This window comes from Bipolaris zeicola (assembly GCF_000523435.1).
Source record: "Bipolaris zeicola 26-R-13 unplaced genomic scaffold scaffold_5, whole genome shotgun sequence".
Taxonomy (NCBI): domain Eukaryota; kingdom Fungi; phylum Ascomycota; class Dothideomycetes; order Pleosporales; family Pleosporaceae; genus Bipolaris; species Bipolaris zeicola.
This window is the reverse complement of record NW_006912054.1, coordinates 219,538-242,032: the sequence shown is the minus strand read 5'-3', so window position 1 is coordinate 242,032 and position 22,495 is coordinate 219,538. Positions and strand designations below refer to the sequence as shown.

The 22,495-nt window shown below is 51.5% G+C and overlaps 9 protein-coding genes across 9 annotated transcripts; 5 read left to right on the top strand and 4 right to left on the bottom strand.

Moving 5' to 3' along the window:
* Positions 1–4,925: 4,925 nt before the first annotated feature.
* COCCADRAFT_83048 (uncharacterized protein) lies at positions 4,926–5,192 on the bottom strand (the record flags this gene model as incomplete). Its single annotated transcript, XM_007709061.1, has 1 exon — positions 4,926–5,192. The coding sequence occupies one exon, from the start codon at positions 5,190–5,192 to the stop codon at positions 4,926–4,928; it is 267 nt and encodes an 88-aa protein (XP_007707251.1).
* A 761-nt stretch (positions 5,193–5,953) lies between these two features.
* On the top strand, positions 5,954–6,160 carry COCCADRAFT_32445 (uncharacterized protein; the record flags this gene model as incomplete). The annotated part of the gene is made up of 1 exon (XM_007709011.1): positions 5,954–6,160. The coding sequence occupies one exon, from the start codon at positions 5,954–5,956 to the stop codon at positions 6,158–6,160; it is 207 nt and encodes a 68-aa protein (XP_007707201.1).
* A 1,621-nt stretch (positions 6,161–7,781) lies between these two features.
* Positions 7,782–9,020, top strand: COCCADRAFT_22110 (uncharacterized protein; the record flags this gene model as incomplete). Its single annotated transcript, XM_007708972.1, has 2 exons — positions 7,782–7,814; positions 7,923–9,020. The coding sequence occupies 2 exons, from the start codon at positions 7,782–7,784 to the stop codon at positions 9,018–9,020; spliced, it is 1,131 nt and encodes a 376-aa protein (XP_007707162.1).
* Positions 9,021–10,179: 1,159 nt separating this feature from the next.
* Positions 10,180–10,803, bottom strand: COCCADRAFT_32443 (uncharacterized protein; the record flags this gene model as incomplete). The annotated part of the gene is made up of 4 exons (XM_007709010.1): positions 10,180–10,263; positions 10,313–10,445; positions 10,500–10,727; positions 10,784–10,803. The coding sequence occupies 4 exons, from the start codon at positions 10,801–10,803 to the stop codon at positions 10,180–10,182; spliced, it is 465 nt and encodes a 154-aa protein (XP_007707200.1).
* Positions 10,804–11,226: 423 nt separating this feature from the next.
* COCCADRAFT_82975 (uncharacterized protein) lies at positions 11,227–12,528 on the top strand (the record flags this gene model as incomplete). The annotated part of the gene is made up of 2 exons (XM_007709060.1): positions 11,227–12,360; positions 12,415–12,528. 2 exons carry the CDS (start codon positions 11,227–11,229, stop codon positions 12,526–12,528), a joined length of 1,248 nt encoding a protein of 415 aa, XP_007707250.1.
* Positions 12,529–12,930: 402 nt separating this feature from the next.
* On the bottom strand, positions 12,931–13,170 carry COCCADRAFT_82985 (uncharacterized protein; the record flags this gene model as incomplete). The annotated part of the gene is made up of 2 exons (XM_007709059.1): positions 12,931–12,968; positions 13,023–13,170. Coding segments are annotated over 2 exons (186 nt in total), but the record flags the coding sequence as incomplete, so codon positions are not given.
* Positions 13,171–14,442: 1,272 nt separating this feature from the next.
* COCCADRAFT_793 (glycoside hydrolase family 55 protein) lies at positions 14,443–17,084 on the top strand (the record flags this gene model as incomplete). The annotated part of the gene is made up of 3 exons (XM_007708956.1): positions 14,443–14,877; positions 14,929–16,436; positions 16,502–17,084. The coding sequence occupies 3 exons, from the start codon at positions 14,443–14,445 to the stop codon at positions 17,082–17,084; spliced, it is 2,526 nt and encodes an 841-aa protein (XP_007707146.1).
* Positions 17,085–17,508: 424 nt separating this feature from the next.
* Positions 17,509–18,968, bottom strand: COCCADRAFT_82864 (uncharacterized protein; the record flags this gene model as incomplete). Its single annotated transcript, XM_007709058.1, has 3 exons — positions 17,509–17,746; positions 17,797–18,355; positions 18,410–18,968. The coding sequence occupies 3 exons, from the start codon at positions 18,966–18,968 to the stop codon at positions 17,509–17,511; spliced, it is 1,356 nt and encodes a 451-aa protein (XP_007707248.1).
* An 849-nt stretch (positions 18,969–19,817) lies between these two features.
* On the top strand, positions 19,818–22,036 carry COCCADRAFT_83033 (uncharacterized protein; the record flags this gene model as incomplete). Its single annotated transcript, XM_007709057.1, has 3 exons — positions 19,818–19,979; positions 20,070–20,471; positions 20,525–22,036. The coding sequence occupies 3 exons, from the start codon at positions 19,818–19,820 to the stop codon at positions 22,034–22,036; spliced, it is 2,076 nt and encodes a 691-aa protein (XP_007707247.1).
* Positions 22,037–22,495: the final 459 nt, after the last annotated feature.

The window sequence follows — 22,495 nt, the reverse complement described above, 5'->3', positions numbered from 1 at the left end:
GGAGCAGAACCAAGGGAGAGCAGGCCAGCAGGCAGAGAGTAGGAGGGTGATGGGGCCCGTCCGGCTATCGTCCAATCAGGCGGAGGCGCGAGCCAAGCTGCGCACCGCTGTTGTCGGCAGGCGGGGGATGCGTCAGGGGCAGGACTGAGCGTCGTCGAGGGACAGAGGGTGGTGATGCACGTTCGAGACGGCGGCACGAGAGATGGGGGTGGTGGATGGGGAGGGGGGAGGGGGGAAGAGGGTGAGCAGTGTCGGGGTGGTAGGTGTTGGCGGGGTGTGGAGGAGGGCGAGGGCGAGAGCGACGGGCGAGGGAAAAGAGTGGATTATGATGGAGTGAAGGCTACTAATTATTTCTCTTAGCAGCGCAGCACCCCACTGATGTTCGCCGCAGTAGAGCCAACGTCAGCAATCCCTGCGCTGCGAACGACACCACCAAGAGCTGGCCACGGCCGTATGTGTGTAGTATAGCGACATGGAATCACCGTCTGCAGCGTGGCCGCCCGGTTTGGCTGTGCCGGTCCACCGCGCGCCGGCGCGCCAGAGGATTGGGCCCCGCGCCGTGTCCAGTCCATTGACCACACACACACATACACACACATCATATCCATACAATACATACATACGACATACATACAGGCGTACGTACATCCACACACACACACACACACACACGTACATCCACGCTTCCGTACATAGTACATACATACAATCAAAACACGGTATTGTCTCCCTTTGATTGTTGTTTTTTTTTCCTTAATTCTCTCACTTCGACGACCCGCAACGCCAACGCCCACCACCACCACACCACCACCACCACCACCACGACCTAAACACTTACCACGTCCACATCACACACACCATCACCAACACCAGCGCCCGCAGCCTCCCCCAAAGGGGCCCAGCGCCATGCTCCTCCGTCGACTCGCACTTGTTTGATTGCGAAACTCATGCGCTCCACCGCGGGAGATGTACCTGAACCTCTGTGCCCACGGCCCCCCGACCACCCCCGCCCATGGGCTGCTAGCTGCAGATTCTTCCTTGTTCCCTGCCCTGCCCGCCCACCTCCAGGTTAGGGAACGGGCGTGCGACAACGAGGCAGAGGCAAGGCAAGCCTAGGGCGGCTGCTGTCGGCTGCCCGTGTCACTGTGCCTCTCGGCGCCCACAATCAAAGACACTGCGTCGCCTCTGCAGGCCCTGCACACCCACCCCGGCATGCGAATCATGGCATGCCACTGCGTCGAGGCCGGCCGGCCATGCACGCCTCCGATCCACGCCAGCCTACGACTTGGCTGAGCGCGGAGGCCCATCCGGCAAACCGAGCCAAGCCAAGGCCTCTCTGCCACCTGCCCGCCTGTCCACACGGCTCCAGTCGCCCTCGTATTGTGTGCCATTGTCCCCATAGTGTGTGCCATGGTGGCAGTCGCCATGGCAGGACCAGACGCTTTCCACGCCTGCCGATGCGATGCGACGCGACAGCAGAACAGACATGGACACATCCGCCCACACCCACTGTCCCGTCCGTTCCCTCCCACCCCCTTCCCAGCATAAGCCTCGCCTGTCCCGTCCTGTGCCGCCAGCGTCCCTCCTGCACGCTTCCCGTCTTATGCCTGCTTGTCGGCCTGATAAACTTTGCATCGCGACTCTCTGGTTTCAATGTGTCTGGCGGCCTCAATCCCATTCGTAACAGGAACTTACTCTCTATCCGTCCATCGGCGCCTATGCCCAATCCCTCAGATCTAGTCCCCGCTTCCGCTCGCCTGTCAACGCTCACCGCTGGGATTCTCGGAATCCTAGCTATCGACTCGATTCCATCTCTTGGGTCATGCTTTTTTGATCGACCGTGCCTTGTGCGGCCAAATGCTCATTGGGCCCTTGTCGGCGTCTACCACCGACCGACTGCTACTTCAAGACATGGATTCCCTTTGCGGCATGCTGCTCAGGCGCCGCAAACTATGACTTGCTCCAGCACTTTGGCCAGCGTAGAGGCCCGATTAAAAAAAGTCAAGCTATAGCAACAGGCAATTATACGTCGAGCAATTGCACTATGCCGCGTATGGGCATAATCAACCGCCCTCGTACGTCTTTTGCAAAACGGGCCACACGACTACCACCATGCTCGCTCCTGCGTGAACATGTCCCAAAGTCTGATTCGCCTGCCTCCACATGGTGAGATATCCCGTGCGTGTGCAGACCAAGATTGGAGGCCTCGTTGACCTCTAGATAGTGGGTCAACGTCGGTAGCTAGTATCCTACTATCGCTGCCAAGCTTTGCCGTCGCGTAGATAGTTCATTGATAACATGGCGCTTCGAGTATTCTTGCCTTGACCGGTCAACCATGGCTCATTGCAAAACTGCAATCTACGAAACTGCAAACCGCACAATGTCCAAGACGACGACGACGACAATGATCATGGTCGCATGAACCGTCCATGGATACAAAATATGCATATATGCACAGTCAGCCACACACGATGCCGCGCGACAATTGACCTGTCTATGCGGCTGTAGAAGGATGACACGCAGTACAGCAGCGATTGTCTCGTACCCCGACCTGGTAGCTTTCCATCACACACGGTCTTTGTTTGATTCGACATGATACGACATTCTCATCTTACCACTCCGGAAGCCTTCAACCGGCTGCTGCAAGTCATTCACAAGACCAGCGCCAACCCGACAAATGACAGCTGTCTCGGAGAATTTCCTACAGGCACGCAGCAGTATACCATATACGAAGCTATAACTCACCTATCTACTTATATACCTATGTCCATGGTGCGTACATATGTACGTACATACATACATACGGAGCCGTCGAGGATTTTGCATGCCTAGCGTGCTTGGGTATACCGATCAGCCTTGGGGTGGCAACGTGATGAGGGAGACACTGGCACAAACGGCCAAAACAGTTTCACCAAAGCTGGTGGCCTGCGTACCAACTGAGCAGAAACATGCTGTGCCATGGACTGTGACATGTTGTGAAGCATGCCAGTAGTCGACAAAATATCCATTGGGCAACCCCATCCAGGCCATGCTCGAGACCGTTGACAGGGCGTTGCAACGTGCTGCACATGTCCTCAGATGCGTGACACGCTCCATTGCAGAACGCCCCCTTCTGACCCCTACCATGTGGATAGACGTCAGATCAGAGACTCGGCAAATGGAGTGCCAAAGCACCAGCCCGCTTACGTGTTGCTGCAGAAGAGTGCATGCTTCATGACAGCGTGCTCTGCCCCCCCCCTATACTGACAGCACAGAGTAAACAACCCTGGATGGGCAAGTATGTTTTGGATTTTGCTACTGTTCTGCGTATACATGACAATGAATGCAAGAGTACTAGCAAAAAAAACAACACCCAGACGCAACAGAAACCGTTGTGTGCACGGTACTCTCAGTGGCTCGCTGTTGCAGGCCCGCGAATAGGCTTGCGTCCCGGGGCACCACTCTTCGACCCGTACAAACCCCCTCAGCTGTAACACGCAGCCTGCGCCTACGGCTCGCTAGCAAGTGGCGTACCCGATCTGGCCCTTTGCCCCCCTGCACGCCATCGTCACGAAGCGGGACCGTCGTGGCCTACCAGTCTGTTTTGAGACGGGCACTTTTACTCAATCCAGCACGCCGATGGTGTGATTGTGGACTCAACGGCATAAGAACCAGTGTAACGGGCCTAAGAGACGGACACATGAGTGGTTCTGGTATAAAGTGGTCGCTGAATGTACTTGGTACATGGGATTCGACCCCTCTCTCTCGCTCTCGCTCTCGCGCGCGAACTGCACCCTCCCTGTTGCTGACCGTCTGCAGCATTTTTTTTCTCGAGGACTTGCTACCGCTCGTAAACAGCAAGCCACTCATGTGATCTGGGCCCTAGGCCTGCACCTCTTACGTTTCGCCGCAAAGTTTGGACGCACAAAGCCATCTAGTGCTTTTGCGGAAAAGATTTCTGCAGTACTCATACGGTTGTGCGTGGAGCTGGCCTGGCAATGTCTCGAGCACTTGCACAGCAGTGACGGCACATGAATAGCCACTTCTCCACTTCCGACTGTCTCTCGCCTCGCGCTTCTCGCTTTGTGGCGCTATGGAGCCGCGGACATGAGCGCCCTGCCAAGTTTGGTTGCAGCCATCTTCCAGTGCATGCATTATGTGATTGCGGCATACCCGTTGTGGGAGGAGAAACCATGACGCTTAGTCCGGCCATCCGCTATGCTATCCGGCTTCTCGCAATGCCTCGTTCCGGCGCGCCGACTCAGTTGTCAGCCTGATAGCTATCTTGACCCGATCACTGTCGTTCCATCATGCCACATTTGCTCTCAAGCAATAGGTGCACGTCAGAAATCTCGACGCAGGCATGAGCGAAGCCACTAGCATCGCGTATGCGAGAGCAGCGCCATGGGCGTGGCGCTAAGCCGATTCCGCCAAGTTAGCCGCCACGGCCGCGACTCCGGCACCAGCGAATGGCAAACTATGCGTCACCGACAACGGATGCCACAGCTTGACATACTATGCCCGCATCCGACATTTTCTTGACCTTTTGCCCAGACTTGAAAACCCAATAGTAGTCTATCTGTGGCTCAACATGCATCGACCCCACGCCTGCTTTTGCAGAAATTTGCACCCGCCCTTCGCTTCCAACCGGAGTCGGCTTTTGAACGCTTCGGGAACTGAGATCGGCGTGGGGTGGTTTAGCAACCAAACCGTGCCGAGTGGGATACTATCTTGAGCCGATGTACACTATCTAGATTCAAGGGCTTCCGCACTGCGGGAATAGCAGGATCGAGCCTCGCTTGGCGATGCAGCGGTAATCCTACGGGAGGATGTATGTACATGTGTATATATGTGCATACGGGTAGTTGAAGATAGCACAGTTAGCGGCCGCTGATGCCCAATGGCGCCCCGTGCAGGCCCTCATGCTGGCTGTTTTCGACCGTCGTTCAGTACATACACAGTAACAGGTTTTGGAGGTTGGAGCACGACGTCACCGGCAAATAGCCATCGCAACTGTTTGGTGTTGGTTGGTACATGATATGAAGTGGTTCTACCAAGGTGTTGCTGGCAGAGCAAGTCTTGTCTCCTTGGATGTTGCGATGATAGTAGGACTTGCATTTCCAGGGAAGCCTGGTATACAAGCGGCTGTTTCTCAACTCCATTAATGGCGCATGGATAGTTCCGTGGCCCGATACCACATGATCGCTTGTCATTGTTTTATTGCAAGGAAGTCTATGCCATGTCTGAACTAAGTGTTTGGACTAAAATCTTGGTTATCACGGATACAACCTTTGATCAGGGTGACATGGACAGTATCACCGCCGATTGTCGGAGTAGACTAAGATCTGTGAACAGGTATAGTCAGCTATCAGAAAAAAACGTGTACCTATTCGTTCACTAAATGCACCAAGGGCCTGGACTAGACATACAACCAGTACAGTGTTACATGAATGTGGTAATTCTTTGCCTCATCCGGTGGTCTCGTCACTTAGTAACTACCGAACCCTACGTACTTGGTTACATTACAACAACCTTCACATGAAGACGTGACAGTGTAGCATTTCAAAGGCCTTGTGATAAAAGAAGAAAAGCTAATCTATTTGGATAGTTACGTTCCATCCTCCCCTCCCAATTCCCCGACCCATGGTCCTCGGAGCTCACATGCTTGGCCAAGAAAAGAAGCATGACGATAAGCTGATCTGCCACCATGATGGGGATGGGATATTACCGCAGAAAAGAATAGAAGAAGCATGTAGAACACTCATGGACACAGACGGCAGGCGCACGACATATTGGAATCTCTCACTTTACCAGAAAGGATCAATAGACACTTTGCTGTTTAAGCTTATACAGTATGGACCAACATACGCGTCACGCGCCAATGCATATCGCCATAGCTTCGTCCCTCTTCCTGCTCTCTTAGACCCCAATTTCCGGAAAGCATTCCCGCAACCAGACATATGCTCTAGTTACGATGTCCAAACACTCTGCACAGATCTCGCATCTGCCTCTGCAACTCGCTGACCTGGTCCCCCTTCCTTTTTCGCCATTTCTCTCTGCCCAAACCCCCTATACCGCTCATCCGCATAATCCCGTCTCAGCATCTGACACCCGCGTCAGCATTGGCACGCACAAACGTGCCCTTTTCCATGCATCCGCAGTCGGGTCCGTGATTCACTGAAAGCAGTCAGAGACACCGGATGTCGTGATAGAAATAAAAAAAACAAAGAACGGTAAATATGATGTAAAACAAACCGCAAACCTAACCCAAACCCAGAAAAGTAACTACCAGCCTACATTTCCCCCCCCCTTCCGTTAAAACAAAGAAAAAGAAGTGGAAAAGAAAGACAAAAAACCGGTACAACGAAGAATACACCCTCCCCCTCAGACCGACTTCTAGAAGCACCATCCGTTCAGCAACATGTTAACAAAACAAAAAAGACTTGAACCCAGAACATCAGAAACAAATCAAGGGCGCGTAAACGTGGCGGTGTGATAACACCTCCGACTTTTTTCTTTTCTTTTTTCCCTTTTCTGGGTTTACTGGAAAACATTTGCTTTTTTCGCACCTTCTATCCAAGTCGACAAACCCAACTATCCCTCATTAAGCCACTGACGAAAATAAATCGTAGACAGCGTAGAGCAAAGTGAGGCAAGGCAGAGAGCAACACGTTCAAGCCAGTCACCGGTATACGTTTTTCGGAAAAAGCAAATATATCTTTCCCACTCCTAAACAGGGAAACTTCCGGGTTTGGGGGAGTTGGCTTTGAGGGTTTCTTTGCTTTTGGAGATCATGCGGTGTGCCTTGTTTTTTTTTCTTTCTTCCTCTCTATGGATGCAGATGTCAGATTTCTCGCCAAAGGGATAGGGTTATGCAAGTTCTAACTTTTTTTTACTTATTTCGTGGGGGGAGGGGAGGCTGGGCTAGGCTGGGGCTGGGTTGGGGGGGTGGGAGATCAGATGCAGAGAGAGGGATAGTAAGGTAGGGCTGCGAAAGTATGCATATTTTTTTCCTTTGCATTGCTTTTTTCTTTTTCTCTCTTAGTGGGATAATTGTTCCGGTGAGGATGGGGGGCGGACGGAGAGAGAGGTAGAGAGTGGGATGGCGGGTTAGTATGCTATGCTGGTGGGAGATTGGGTCGCGACCATTCCGAAGGCGGATATTGCGGCGGTGAGAGAAATTTGGGGGAGGGGGCTTTTTTTCTCTGTCTGTCTCTCTTTGGGGGCGTATGCGGTTGGTCTTGTGATGGGGGAGCACGTGGGTGGTGAGGGATGGCGTCAAGTGTGCTCTAGTTGATGTTGTTCACACGACGGGGTGCAGTAGGGTTGGAAGGATCTCGATCTCTTTCTGCAGTTGTGAGAGATGGGTTTAGTGTTTTTAGGGAGTTTAGAGAGTTGCAATGTGGAAACTTATGGCATGTTATCAGATATCTAAGACATGTTATGGATGAAGTTGATGAACGTGAGACATCAAGTTGGATTAGAATATTGGAATATCAGACAATTAACTTAGCGTCTAAGTTTCTCGTATACATATATATCCTATAAAATACACGTAGTCAAGTTATCTGACGGGCACATTGAGAAGTAGAGAAGTGTAGTGGAGTGAACGTGAACGGTGAACGTAGTCAGCGGGTGCCTTCCTGCTTCAGGACGACCCGAGGTGGGGCCATGCGCTCACCTCGAGTACGATCAACACCAAACAACGCGTTGTAACGCGACCAACCGCCACAACTGACGCTCCTTGACTTGATCGTCTGCTTCGCCTGGAGCGTGTTCTTGAGGTGTACACAACACTCAAAATGTTTTCCCTACCTATGATTGCGCCGCGCCCAGTAAGTGCTTCCTACTTTTTGTGTTCAGATGCTCGACGCTGCAACCAGCCGCAACACCTTTAAGAAGCATGTCGAATATAGAGAATAGAAGACTGACGCAATAAATAGGACGCCAGTCTGTGGCCCTCTCTCCACAATACACATGCAGCATTTGAAGACACACAGTCACAGTCCCCGCCCAATACGTCGCACAACCAACGACGCCCAACGCACCATACACCCCACCACAACCAAAACCTACTACTGTCCAGCCTCACAGCTGATGAAAATACCATTTCCCAGCGAAAACTCAATGTTCGTCGTTTCGGCGCAGGATGGCTGCGTCCTCCGGGCGTATCCAAAACCCTCCAAGCCATCAAAGACGAGGAGCTCGAGAAAGAGGAACAAGAAATGATGCAGCGCCGCGAACAAGTAATGATGGACTTAGCTGCTGCGCAGCAAGAAGCCGCAAACGAAGAGCAGCGTGAACGCGGCGAAATGGAAGAAGAAGCCGGTATGGGCGAAGAAGAACGAGACCTAGACGACGAAGTCCCCGAAGCCGAAGAAAGCATGAGCGAATCCTCCTCTACCGCCGCTAGCAGCAGCAACAGTGGCAGCGGCAGCGGGTCAGAAGACGAGCAAGAAGAACAAGGTAGCGAAATCAGCGACGACGCACAGGAAGAAAGCACCGTCCCCTTCAACGAAGACAGCTTCATCGAAGGCAGCATGATGGAAGCAGAAGTCTCGCACATGCTCGAGATGGAAGAGGCGGAAATGACAGGTGTCCTCCAAGACGAACGCGATCTTGACGACGATGTACCCGAAGCTGGAAGTTATGAGCATACGGATTCGGAACTCGAGGATTCAAGCGACTTGGATAGTTCGGCGCTGCCGACAGGACTTGCGTCAGCAAGGTCGAGACGCTCGGCCAGGAGGCGCCGATCGAGTGGAAGACGCAGTTCTGGGCGTCGTAGCTCGGGGCTCCCTGGGGGAATGACGTTGGGTGCGCATCCAACGGCTGGACGAGTTAGTCTGGGTGTTGATTTGGGGAATGGGAGGAGTAGCTTTGGTATGGATGGAAGCAGCTCGTTTCTTGACGGAAGCTCTTTCTTGAGGAGTTCACCTGCGGGGAATGCGGCGGCTAATCGGGGGTCGTTGCGAGATCGCTTCTTGGGCGCTGCGAGGGGTGGGGGGAGTAGTGGAGGTGGTGCTGGATGGAGAGCTTGATGTGATGGTTTGATGTGATGGTTTGACGAGTGATGAGTTTGTATTGTATAGATACCCAGTGGCGGTGCAAGACTGTACCGCAGTACTAATGAGTAGAAAGCATGTGTAAAATAGCATGAGTGGCTCATAGATATAGAATGTCAGGATATGTGTGGCACCTGTCACACACAATATTGCTGTCTGCATGAGTTTAGATGTCTTGTCCAATACATTCATACTCATGAAGAGACATACTATACATATCTCAACCTGCCGTACAATATCCTATCGGAGTGTATATTCTGCTTACAGAATCTGTCAACAAGAGCCTCTATTGCATCGTGCATGATAATATGCTATTTTGTGTTCAGTACGTTCTTACCACCTTCTTGTCTTGGAAAATTCTCAAGTTCCAATTCAACCCCTCAACTACATACCCCGTGACTAGACATCCTGTCTCAACTACTCCCTCAGCATGAGATATTAGATATGTCGCATGTCGCAGCACATGGAATCTTGAACAGAGAGTGGACTAGAGTACAGTGTATGTAGAGTGTAGTACCTACCTCTTTTAGTGTTGGTCGTGTGCAAACTGAAAAGTAGGGTCATGGGTGTTGCAGAATTCAATAACCGAGTGACTCAATTCGCTTTCCAGCCTGCTAGAAGTTGGAGGTTGATTCTAGTTGATGGACTATGAGAATTGGGGACTATGAGGGTCGCATTGACTTGATTGGGACCTATGTGTACATTGGTGTCGTCCAGGTGAGACATGGGTTATGGTTTTGGCAGATTTGCTAAGACTCGCATTCGGGATGTCTACAGCGGCAAATGCCTGTAACGAGTTGGACGCTTTTGTGGAAGAGATATGTGGTGGGTTTGAGCATGAGAAATAAGGTAGTGACGAAATTAGATATCAAAAATGGCAGAGGATGAGAAGGTAGTCAATGAGATTATTCAATAGTGAGAAAAATATCCAGCTTGTCAAACATCGTAGTAATGGTAAAAAAACTGTACGTGGGTAATCTCATCATCGAACCTAGGACGTCGTATTTGATCATGATAAACTGTTCATTTCTTCACAATGCAAAAGAATCTTGGTGTATATCGTCACAGCCATATGTTTGAATTGGTATTCTTGATTTTTCCCTTTTACTTGCACCCAGCGGTACATATACAGCGGTTAGTGGGATGCAAAGATGTTGCGTGTACGCAGGTGGACTGGTGTCTCTCCCTTGGGCGTATCTGGTATCGTCTTCTCCAATTTCTGCAGGGAATGAGTACACAGAGTGACAGGGGAACTTTTCCAGACATACCAGCTTGTCAAACACACACTTGTTCAGCTTGCGCTCTTCCGACCGACAGTTCCAGAGTTGCTGGTTGTGGTTCTCGAGACACTGCCAATGGGTGCGGAACTGACTCAGGCAGTTCTCGTTGATGTCTTTGATACTGGCGCACATGTCAGCACCCGCCTCATCCTGCAATTACAGTTCGAGTACGCACACGCTCGCGGCACACCTGGTGACCTTACGGCCTTCCTTCATGCACTCGAATTCACCCCGGCCGTTGGCCTCGGTCTTGCACATCATGTAGTCATCGTTGAAGGGCTTGCAGCGCGCGCCAATAAAGTACGAGGCACTGAGGAGGGGCGCAGAACTGGCTCCGAGCTCTTGGACCTTGGGGATGTCGTCAGGTAGAGGGGTTGTGTCGATGAGGGCTTGCTGGTTGAACCTGGATTGAATAATTAGGCCATGGAGCTTACAGCTGGGTTCAGAGGGCGCATTTACCTGGGCTGGCGCGACGACATGGTGGCGAGTGGGTGCCAATGGCGGACTATCGACCTGGGAATTGAAGATGATGGTAGCCAGGTCGTCGCGGAAGTCGGCTTGGCACTTCACTAAAACTGGCAGGGATGTGACGGGGCCGCCGCCTGTGCCTGAACCTTTGTCAAGCAGAGACAACAATCTCTCTTCACTCTCGCGCCTGCATCTCAACTGCACTTTTGCGTCGCCTCGCACACAGTTCATCGGCCGGAATGCACGCCCATTGAGCTACACTGTCCTTGTTTTTAGCGCCAGCATCTCTACGAGGCCCTGCTCGCGTTTCCTACCGCGACCGAAAACAAACAACCCGGCGCCCGACAGTCCGCGACTTGAAGACACCGTCACTCGTTTCCTTAATTCACGAGCAAGCTTGAATAAACACCCGCATAGCGCGCATTCTCTTCAACATGTCTTTTAGCTTTGGAAATATTGGCGGTGGAGAAAAGAAGACGGGCACATTGTTTGGAAGCACTACAGCACCAGCTGGTGGTCTCTTTGGCCAATCGCAGCAACAGCAACAGCAACCTCAGCAGTCGAGCAACACGGGCGGTGGTCTTTTTGGTTCTGCGGCACCGGCCCAGAACAACACCACGAGCTTGTTTGGCTCGACACAACCACAGCAACAGCAGACCACGGGCTCTAGTCTGTTTGGCCAACCACAGCAACAACAAAATGCCAGTGCGAGCTTGTTCAGTCAGCCCCAGCAGCAGGCGCAACAACAGCAGCCCAACATGAGCAACAGTCTATTTGGCGCCTCGCTCCAGCCTGCCCCTATCCTAACCAGCGTGCAGGCGCAAAGCATCCAGCAGCAGCGCGAAGGGCTTCCCCAGCTGCGCCAGTCTTCAGCACAGCCTTTCGCCGGCTCTACCATGAGCGGTCACAGAGAAAAGTCGGTCGTCGAGCAGATACGAATCCTCAACAACAAGTGGGATCCAGAGAACCCGGAATGCGTATTCCAGTTTTACTTCTACAACTCTGTCAAGCCAGAAGAAGCGCCTTTCTACGGGCCCTCGCAAGGCGAAGATGAGCGAAAATGGGAGGAAGCCCTCTCAAAGAAGCCGAGCCCAGGCGCCATCCCCGTACTGGCGCGTGGTTTCGAGCAAGTTGGAGAGCGCATACGGCAGCAAGCTGCGGCCGTCACCGCGCTGCGCACACGTCTTCACGAGATCAACAACAGTCTCTCGTTACTCAAGGATGCACATGAGCTGACGGTAGCGTCGCGCATCACCGAAGCCAAGCGGAAGCACATTGTTTTTACCCAGCGAACACTTGCCCTCGCGACCAAAGTACAAATCTTGCGAAACCGAGGATACGTCATGGACCCACAGGAAGAGGACTTGAAGAAGAAGTTGATTGAGCTGGAGAAACAGACTTTTGACCCCGTACTCGGAGGTCGGCAAGAGGAGATTTGGGCGCGCATGTCCAGCGTGCGCGAGCGTGCGCGGATACTACAAGAGGAAACAGAGAAGCTGGGCAGGACCATGGACAAGCAACAGAACGGCGAGCTTCTTTCAGAAGAAGATCAGAAGGCACTGGAGAAGGTGAGATACCAACTACTATCAGATACTAAACCACAAGCTAACGTTATCCTCCAGCTGCTGAAAGATTACGACCGTCAACTCGAGCACCTTAAAAAATGGGTTGATGATACTAAGGAAGAGTATGACGAGTGGGAAGCAGCAAAGCAAGCAAGGCCAGCGAAGCGATAATTTCATAATGTACTTTGGCGCTTTGAGCATGTATGATTCACTAGAGATGTGGGGGTTTATATTGCCAAAAGTTGGGCGTTGTGAGATACCAAGCGGCGGATGCATAGAAACCGATAATAGTCTTAGCGTCCCGGGAGCGTTGCTACCATTCTGTACACTTTGTCTTGTAATGCTCATCTTGGAAAGGACCACGAAACAATGGAAACTCTTGCATTCGGGATATCATTACATTCGGTGACCAGCGTTTTCCGTCAGGCAACTCGTGTGCCTGCCTTGGTAGTGTTACAAGCGCATTCTTGACTACATGCGCATATATGATACAGTTGCCATTCGTTTCGACATCACGCTCCTCTCACCCATAAAGGATGGGTGTGTAGGCGGGTGCGGTATGCGACATTCCGTTTAGAAGAACTTGGAGACGTATTCGACGAGATGCGGCGCTGCTGATGATCAGCCCAAAATACACCTGCCCAGCTCTGGATAAATTTGCTTACAAAAGTACAAGACAACAGCGCTGGCTGCCGTCCACTTGATATCGGACATGGTCTGCGCCTCTGCGGCGGCAAGCTCCTGCTTAGAAGGCTGTGGTGGTGCTGCGTCCATTGTCAGCCAAAATCTGCACCGATAATTCGCCCTTCTCTCTCCCTCTTACATCCCGGATAGGGTTTGACTAACCTCCGAACATGGTTGCTATGTGGTTGGATCCGAGAGAGTTGGGTGTTTAGAGTTTGACTTGAGAAGGCGGAGCTCACAGATGACGTTCACAACGGGCACTTTGATATGCAAAAGTTTGGAGTCGTCGGCGTTTGGGCGCCGGATGCTGCCGACGCGGTCAGGGGGTCACGTGCAGGCATATATCTGTTCACGATACTTTGCATTAACCGACTTGTTTGCTTCTCTTGAGGATCTGCTCGCCCTGGCTTGCATGATCGGCAGGAACTCACCTACAGTTGAATCCTTTGATCTTCCATATGCAGGTTGAATTGCTGTCTGCCGCTGCCCTGCAGAAAGGAGAGATGGTTGCGGAGCCCAATCGTATAACAGCAACAGAAAACGCCCAAGCAAGTCTATCTTCCATGAACGGTATGCACTTTTCCTCTCTAGGTTTACAAAGCGAGTTATCAATGTCAGCGACCATCTCAGATGCGGCGTAAAATCCGTGAAAAGAAATGTAATCTTGTCAGATCGGACTGCCTCTCTGGCGCTCTACTGCCCCTGTCTGCTGATGGTTTCGCGTCCGCTATTTTTGTTAGCACGCTTCCCAATCGAATCTCAACCGGGTGACAAGAGTGATCAACGGGACAGTAAGAAATCGGTACTAGCCGTCTGTGTCCTGTTGGTTTCCCAATGCCAATGGAGGCATCTTTGGTATGCGCGTTGTCGCGTCACGGGCACTATGCTATAGGCTAGACAACGGACTAAAGTTAACTGCAACCCATGAGACGATCATCATTACACTACATACTAACAGACACAACCACTCTCCTATGTTTAGGAACTCTGAAACAAATCTCGGTATGATTCTGAAGGGTCGATTTAAGGTCTGAACCTAATTGGCCTCGATTGTCATCCCGCCCCCAACAGGGATCAGCTGTGGCAAGCCGCAAGGACATGTCGTCGTTGACATACCCGCGGCCATCCTGCACAACACCAAGCCTGAACGGACCATGCTGCGCCCACAAATTTATCTTAGATTATTGGCTAATTGCATAGATAGGCATGATCTTCACACCCCGGCTTATATTGTGCTCGGGTCCATGACGCTAACCGGTATGCCCTGGGGTACTCTTTAATGTGGAGTCCCCTTGCACCTAGATGCACGGCTGATATAGATAGAGTAAGCCTCGTCATCGTACGAGTCTATACAAATTCTTCTTCTTGTCACTCCTTTACTTGTTGTTTCAGTGTTTGGAAATGGTCAATCCAACGGCCGTTGTACTCGGCTTGTACTCGACATGCGCACTCGCGCTCAATGCTCGCTATGCTCACGAACCTGCCGACATCGCCGCTCGCGCGGAGTCCCTCGCCCATCCACATGTGAAGCCTCGCCAGCATCTTATCTCTGAATTCAATTGTGCTCCGTATTGGATGGAAAATATCAAACACCAAGGCATTGCTAGCTTCAATCCAAACCCAAACAACTATACAGTCTTTAGGAATGTCAAGTCGTACGGTGCAGTTGGCGATGGCGTCACGGACGATACCGCGGCTATCAACCGAGCCATCACAGACGGCAACAGATGTGTACCTGGCAATTGCTCGAGTTCTACCAACACACCTGCTGTCCTGTATTTTCCAGGTGGAACATACTTGGTATCTGATGCCATTAAAGACTATTACAACACTCAAGTATGGTACTCATGATCATTCACCAAGACTAATATTGACTAACAACCCCAGATTGTTGGAAACCCCAACTGTCTACCTACCATCCTTGCTGCTGCCAACTTTTCTTCTCCTGGTGGAACAACAATCCTCGATGGTTCTGGCTATGGATCTACCGTCTCTTTCTACCGCCAAATCCGCAATATCATCGTCGACACTACAAGGCTACCCACCAACTTCTCAGCTGTCTCAATTTACTGGCCAACCGCACAGGCAACTAGTATCCAAAATGTCGTGTTTAACATGAACCCCAACAATGGGACTACGCATATTGGTCTGCTCATCGACTCGGGTTCCGGAGGTTTCATGACTGATTTGGTATTCAATGGCGGACGCCGGGGCTTCCTAGTTGGAAACCAGCAGTTCACTACGCGTAACCTTACATTCAACAATATCGACACTGCTATTGAGATGTTTTGGGACTGGGGCTGGACATACAAGTCTGTGTCTATTAACAACTGCCGTGTTGGATTGAACGTCTCTTCCGGAGGTTCTTCATCACAGAGTATAGGATCCATTACATTGTTCGACAGCGAAATCAAGAACACAAAGGTTGGCATTGCTACTGCCAGGACGGATACTTCTCAGCCTGCTGCTGCTGGAGCCCTGTATCTGGAAAACGTCAAGTTTGACAATGTACAGGCTGCTGTACTTGGCCCTAATGGAACTTACCTCGCAGGATCTTCCGGTTCCGTGGTTGTTGATGCTTGGGCTGATGGGCACCGTTACACTTCTTATGGTGGACCTGATATCAAACGTGGTCGTATCGAGCCCACGCAACGACCAGCTGACTTGGTGGATGCCCAAGGAAAGTTTTACGAGCGATCGAAACCTTCTTATGGAGAGGTGCCCTTGTCTCAGTTCCTCAGCGCTCGCGATCTCGGTGCTACTGGAAACGGTCGTACGGATGATACCGCTGCTCTCAATGCTGCTATCCTGAGAGCCAAAGAAGAAGGCAAGATTCTGTTTCTTGATGCGGGATACTACAAAGTCACATCGACCGTTTACGTTCCTCCTGGCTCTATCATTGTAGGCGAACCGATTACGGCTGTCATTCTTTCTTCCGGTTCTTTTTTCAACAAAATGGCAGAGCCCCAACCTGTTCTTAGAATTGCTCTTCCAGGCGAAACGGGCCGAGTCGAGATTTCAGATCTGATCGTCAGTACCCAGGGCCAACAAGCAGGGGCCATACTTTACGAGTACAATCTCGGTACATACGATCAGGAGCCAGCCGGTCTCTGGGATGTGCACGCCCGTATCGGCGGTTTTGCAGGATCAGAACTCCAAACTGCACAGTGCGAGAGGACGCCTAGTAATGTGACGATTACTGAAGGCAATTTGGACCAGGATTGCATTGCTTCATACATGACAATGCACGTAACAAAATTCGGTGCTGGATTGTACATGGAAAACAACTGGCTTTGGACCGCCGACCACGAGCTCGATACCCGCGGTGAAGCCCAACTCACTCTCTATGCCGGTCGAGGTCTACTTGTTGAAAGCATCAACGGACGACTATGGCTGTAAGTTCCCTTCCTCATCCCCCACCCATTACCAAGAAGAGAAAACTAATATTAATTGGAAATAGCTACGGCACCTCAGTCGAACACCACACCCTGTATCAATACCAATTCGTCGACACCCGCAACATCTTCATGGGCCAAATCCAAACAGAAACAGCATACTACCAACCAAACCCCAACGCCACCATTCCCTTCCCCGTAAACCCTTCCCTCTCCGATCCCGTCTTCAACTCCTCCCCTGATCCCTCCGCCCCTCCTTCCACTCTAATCCCCTTATTCGAAACCCCCTCCAACGCCACATCCCCCTCATCCAACTCCACCGCCCCAAGCCCCAACACAGTCTCCGGCTGGGGCCTCCGAATCATCCGCAGCAACAACATTCTCGGCTACGGTATCGGTCTCTACTCCTTCTTCAACAACTACAGCACAAACTGCTCGCGCGTCGATGCTCCGACGGCGTGTCAGCAGCGAATTCTGAGTATTGAGGGCGCAACGTCGACGTATGATGTTAGCTTTTACAATTTGAATACGGTAGGGAGTACGCAGATGATTACGCGGGATGGCGTGCAGGTTGCGGGTGCGGCGGAGAATAACAGTACGTTTATTGATACGGTGAATGTGTTTAGGATTGATGGGTTTGGGGCGTGAGATGGAAGGCTGAAAGGGGGAGTTTGATATGGTTCTCGTGTATAGGTTTTGAGTGGGAATCAAGTTCATGTGTATTTAACATACGTCTTTTTACTTCTAGAACCTCAGGGATTCAAATGTTAACAGAGATATTGAAAATACGTTACAAATTCAGCAATCAGCGATTAAAACATGAATCCATTGGATATATAGTGTACAGTATAGGCTTTTCAAGGAAAAACTGACCCAATCTCATAAACAATCCTAAATGCGCAGAGTAACGCCCGCTATGCATTCTCCCGTGTGACCCCCAAGTCGCGCATATGAAACTACTGGCAAATGTCCCTTCCACGTCCAGGATATAGCTGTAATACAAAATCAAGGCAGGCAAGAAGAGAAAAGTAAAAGGTGTTGAGAGACAATGTCTGCTTGGCACGATACCAGCTCAGCGCCTGCCACCACCGCGACCTCCCTTGATCTGCTTCATGATGTCCACATTGGTCGAACGACTTCGGGCATTCTCGTTGAATACAACATTGCTCTTGGGTGCAATGGTGTAGGTGGTTGGGCCAGACTCCATGCGAGCACGCTGGAAAGCACGAGGAGCCTCGAGGGCTTTCTTCCGGCTGGCGGCAATGGCGGCTTGTTGGCTGTTGACAGTCCTGTCGCCCGTATTGATTTGGCTGCAAAAAAATTAGCATACATATGATCAACTTCAAAGGCAGGGAAATACCTTGGATCGTAGTCGGCCTGGGCAAATTCCTTCTTGCGGTAGTCGTCCGTTCGCCTAAGAATAGGGCGGGTCCAGTCGGTGAAGAGCCGCTCAGCCTGTCGCTTAATGGACAACTCGGGCCTCTTGCTTTTGATGTAGAACATAATAACCTTGCCGATACCCGATGCGACAAGTGTGTCCTTGTTGACGGGTAGTTTCGCCAACGAAGCGAAGAGTTCTTTTTGGATATCGTATGCGGGAAGACTGCCATCGCTCAGGGGCTCCAGGAAAAAGCGCACCGACTCAAGCAAGTTCACTTCAGGGTCCACAATAGTGTCTCTCAGGTTGTTCTTGTTCAACAAAGCTGTGACTTCTGGCAAAAGTTTGAGCTTGTGTCGCGCTGGCTCATTGCGCTTTCTGCCTTCGTTGTCGGCCTCGGCGGCTTGCGCCATGCGACGTCGCATCTCTTCGATTTCTTGGTCGGCCATTTGTTCAAGGTCGATTCCATCCTTCTTGCGACGGCGGTTCGAGCTGCCCTTGACGATGCTGTCGATCTGAGCGTTCAGTGCTTTCTTCCTGCCTACAGAAACCGTCAGTACACGCGAGAAGTCGATTTATGCGCTTAAATACTTACGTTCTTCTGGGGTGAGATGCTCGTCTGGGTCGCCTTCTGGGCTTGCGTCCCGTACTCTGCCTGCTTTCTTGGATCGTTTGCTCCGCCTCTCACCCTCTGCAGTGTCTCCATCTTCTTCGCCGTCCTTGTTCTTCTTCCTACGCGGCTTGTCTGCCCTTTTTTTCTTCTTCTTGGGCTCCTCGCCTTCACCTGCAGTGCGCTTGCGCTTGTGTACACCAATCTGCTTGACATTGTCCTCATCAATAATCTGGGCCGGGCGCTCGTCGATGGCAACATTGTCAATGTCAAAGTCGCCAAATTGCTCGTCCATCTGGTCATCGTTGAGCGCCTCTGAAAGAACCGACTCGTTGTCAGACAAGCCAGCTTCGACGTCGTCCTGGTCAGGCATGTCTCCCGGTCGGTCTTCCGTCACCTCCATATCTTGGTCTGGGTCTCCGATCGGAGGATTTGGGGTGGAATTCTCCTCGTCGATCTCAGGGCGCAAGGGGTCGGCTGGGTCGTTGCCAGCTTCAGGTAGCGGCGATCGCGAATGCGACTTGGTAAACTCGACGTCCTCCATCGTGTCTATTGGAGCTGGTTTTATCCAAGTTTGGTATCAGTCCAATAGCGCTGGTTCTTGGTGGACGTTTGATAGGTTTGATCGCGGTAAAGGTGGTGGAGGGCGCGAATGGTGGTCAGAATCACCTTCAAAGGAAAGTTGGAGAGGGAGCGCGACTGCCCATGACGCGCGGCGATACTTTTAGCCGAGGCCGGTCTTGGCATGGACCCGACAGGTGGCGTCCGTGCGCGGGTTGGTTCGCGGCTTGCTGCTGCCAACGCCTTGAGCCGTTGCCCTCCGTCTTTGTCCTACTCTCTCTTGCCTGACCACCGCCCTCAGGCCCACGACGCCATCCGCCATTCTCAGCGCAACGAGTAATTCACGCAAAATACGCTTGAAGTTCACCGCTGCTTCATAAACAAGCAGCAGCTCACGATACCGGCAGCACTTTTTACAGACCTTGGCGTTGTTATCGCAGCATCGCTGGTGAACCGCTCCAGGGTCTTGTTGACGACCGCACAGCAGTCGCGCACTGTTTCCAGACACTTGGATTGAAGGAGGGAGGATACAGACATAAGGAGGATTGCAGTAGCTGGAGGAGAGCGAGTTTGTTACTGCCTAGCTGTACCGGCGCAGTCTACACTGCGTCATTTGGCGCGGCCATAGCTAGTATCAACAAGCACTGTCATTACGTGTGTTCGTCGAGAGCGAGGAAGCATATTGTCTATCTTGTTCATCTGGCATCGACATTGGCAGTGTTGGTACTTTCTGATCGAAACGCGAGCCGCTTACCCTGTCCTCTGCGCGCGACATTACACCCTGACACAGCACATATTCTTCTTGCTCTAACCCAAAGCATCCTTGCCCATTATGTCTCTCCCAGCAGCTGAAGTAGCAGCCGATTTTCGGGACGCACTGCAAGACTTGAGGATGAATAGCAGGCCCGAAATTAGCAATCTAACCCTCATCGCCAAAGAGAATACAGAGTACGCTGAAGCTATATCCAATGAGCTCCAGAAACATATCCAATCGGTGAGTCTGGAATACATTACTTGCTGGAGTGATTTCATATTCTCCTCTCGTTTTCGTCATGCTTTTGATACTGGTGACTGATTGCAATAGACTCGTCCTGAATGGAAGCTTCCCGCTCTTTACGTGCTTGATTCCATTGTCAAGAACGTCGGAACCCCATATACTGTTTACATCGGTCGCAACCTGTACCGAACATTCATGGATGCTTATCTGGTCATGGACCAGGCCACCCGCAAGAATATGGAAGGCCTGCTCAAGACGTGGAAGATGCCTGTGCCCGAGTCTATGGATCCACGCCCAGTGTTCTCAGCCGACGTGACGCAAGATATCGAGAACGCACTGGCTAAGTTTCATGCAGCTCAACAGCAGGTCCGACCGCAACATGCGCTTCCGCCTCGTCCTCCATCGCTCAACGTGGCTTGGAGAGGTACATCTACGCCGCCGCAGAATGGTCCCCGTTATGCTGCCCCCAATGACCCGCGTGCTCGACCGGTAAGTCTTCGTCCCTGGGATCATACTACCAAATGCTAATAGCGCAAATGCAGTCATACCCATCGACCCCTCAATATGGACCTACAGCACATGCCCCTACACCCCCGGTGGCCTACGCGCAGTCTCAGCAGCCTCCTTCGCCCATGTCGTCCATTGATTTGGCTGGACTAAAGGCGGAAGTCACTCAGCTAATTAGCACTACACAGAACACATTTGCTCAAAACCCAGCTGATGCAGCCCTGCGTACGAAGCTTTCGGCACTCTTATCTCTCAAGCAGATTTTGGACACACAGACTCTACCGCCACAACAACTGGAAGCTGTACGTCAACAGATTCGAGCCCTAGCACCTCCGCCCGCTCCAACGCCCTCGTTTGCACCGTCTACACCAGTATATCCTCCGCAGCAGACAGCGGCACCCGGTTACCCTGCTCAGTTTCCCGCCGTGACTGCTTCGCCAGTCAATGTTCCACCAAATGTAGCACAACTTCTTGCGGGCTTTATACCACAGTCGACACCACAACCTGCCCCGACCCCGACCCCACCAGTTCTGAACCTAGCGGAATTGTTGAAGCGTGTATCATCGCCTGCACAATCGAGTTCTGTACCAGCTCCAGCTCCATTCCAGCCGCCGTTCCAAGCATTCCCACCGCCTATTTCTACCCCAGTACCCGCGCCCCAATCCGCCCCTCCAGCACAGTCTGCCACACCAACCACCAACTTGGCTGCGTTGCTTGCACAATTCAGCAAACCTGCTGCTGCGCCACCCTCAGTCCAGCCTACGCCTGTTCAAAGCACTCCTGTGCCTCAACTTCCATTGCAACCTGCGGCCCCCCCACCAGCCCTTGGCAGTGCTGAGTGGCTTCTCAAAGCCCTGAGCAGTGTATCAGGTCCCACGCCTGTGAATGGAGTACCTAATCCACTTCAGCAAGGAACTGAACAATCAGTAGCGCCGGTTGGTTTGCTGGACCAAATCGAGCTCACTACCGCATCGATGAAGAAACCCCGTCTTCACCTTATCTCCCATCTGTACGAAACCAAGCCCAACATCTGCGCCACTTGTGGTCGCCGGTTCGAAAATACGGCTGAGGGAAAAGAGAAGAAAGCTCGTCACATGGACTGGCACTTCAAGGTCAAGGACCCAGATGCGGCCAAACGAGGTGTACATCGCAGCTGGTACATTCCTGAGAAGGAATGGATTGAATATCGCGAACTTGACGAAACCGCCCCCAACCAGTCCAACCACCCCTCTTCTGGCAACAACGCGGCCAAGCCAAAGAAGCAGACCAAGGACCGGTATGTCAGCGTTCCGCAGGATGTGACACTTCAGCAAGCACCTTGCCCGATCTGTCAAGAAAAGTTTGAGACACAGTGGAACGTGGAAGCGAATGATTTCGTATGGATGGACGCCCTGAGTGTGGGCGGGAAAGTGTATCATGCTACATGTTTTGAAGAGTACAGCAAGGGAATTGGTATTGAGATGCCTGGCACGCCAGACTCAGTGCTTGGAAAAAGGAAGGCCGATCTTGGAACGAATGGAGAGGGCAAGAAAGTCAAAGCCTATTAGATGTAGCTTTCTTTCTTCCAAAGATGGCTGATACCAGTGATTATTCTTTAATGCATAGCGTGGCGTTGGGGTGGTCTATTTTAGTTCTTGTTACAACTTAGTATTATAATGGTTACGGGCAAGAGTCACGGATACAGAATCAAAATTTTCTTCGTTTGTTAAGTGTGGGACTGGAGGTTATATAGTGCTATTTTAGTAAGTTGTCTTTGTAAACCAAGTGTAGAATTCAAGGCTATACGGTGCCATCTTAGAAAGTTGTCTTTAGTTTATTAAGAGTGAGACTAGCGCGTGTATGGTGCTATAGTGGGGTCGCGTAGTGACCTTTCTTCAGAAATATTATTTTACTACAAAGCTTAGGAATTTGTACGATCGAGAGTTTGCTTTTCCCTCTCTACAACTAGTTATACAAATATCTAATTTCTAAAAAAAAAACTCTTTAGTAGTATTAATGAATTTCTT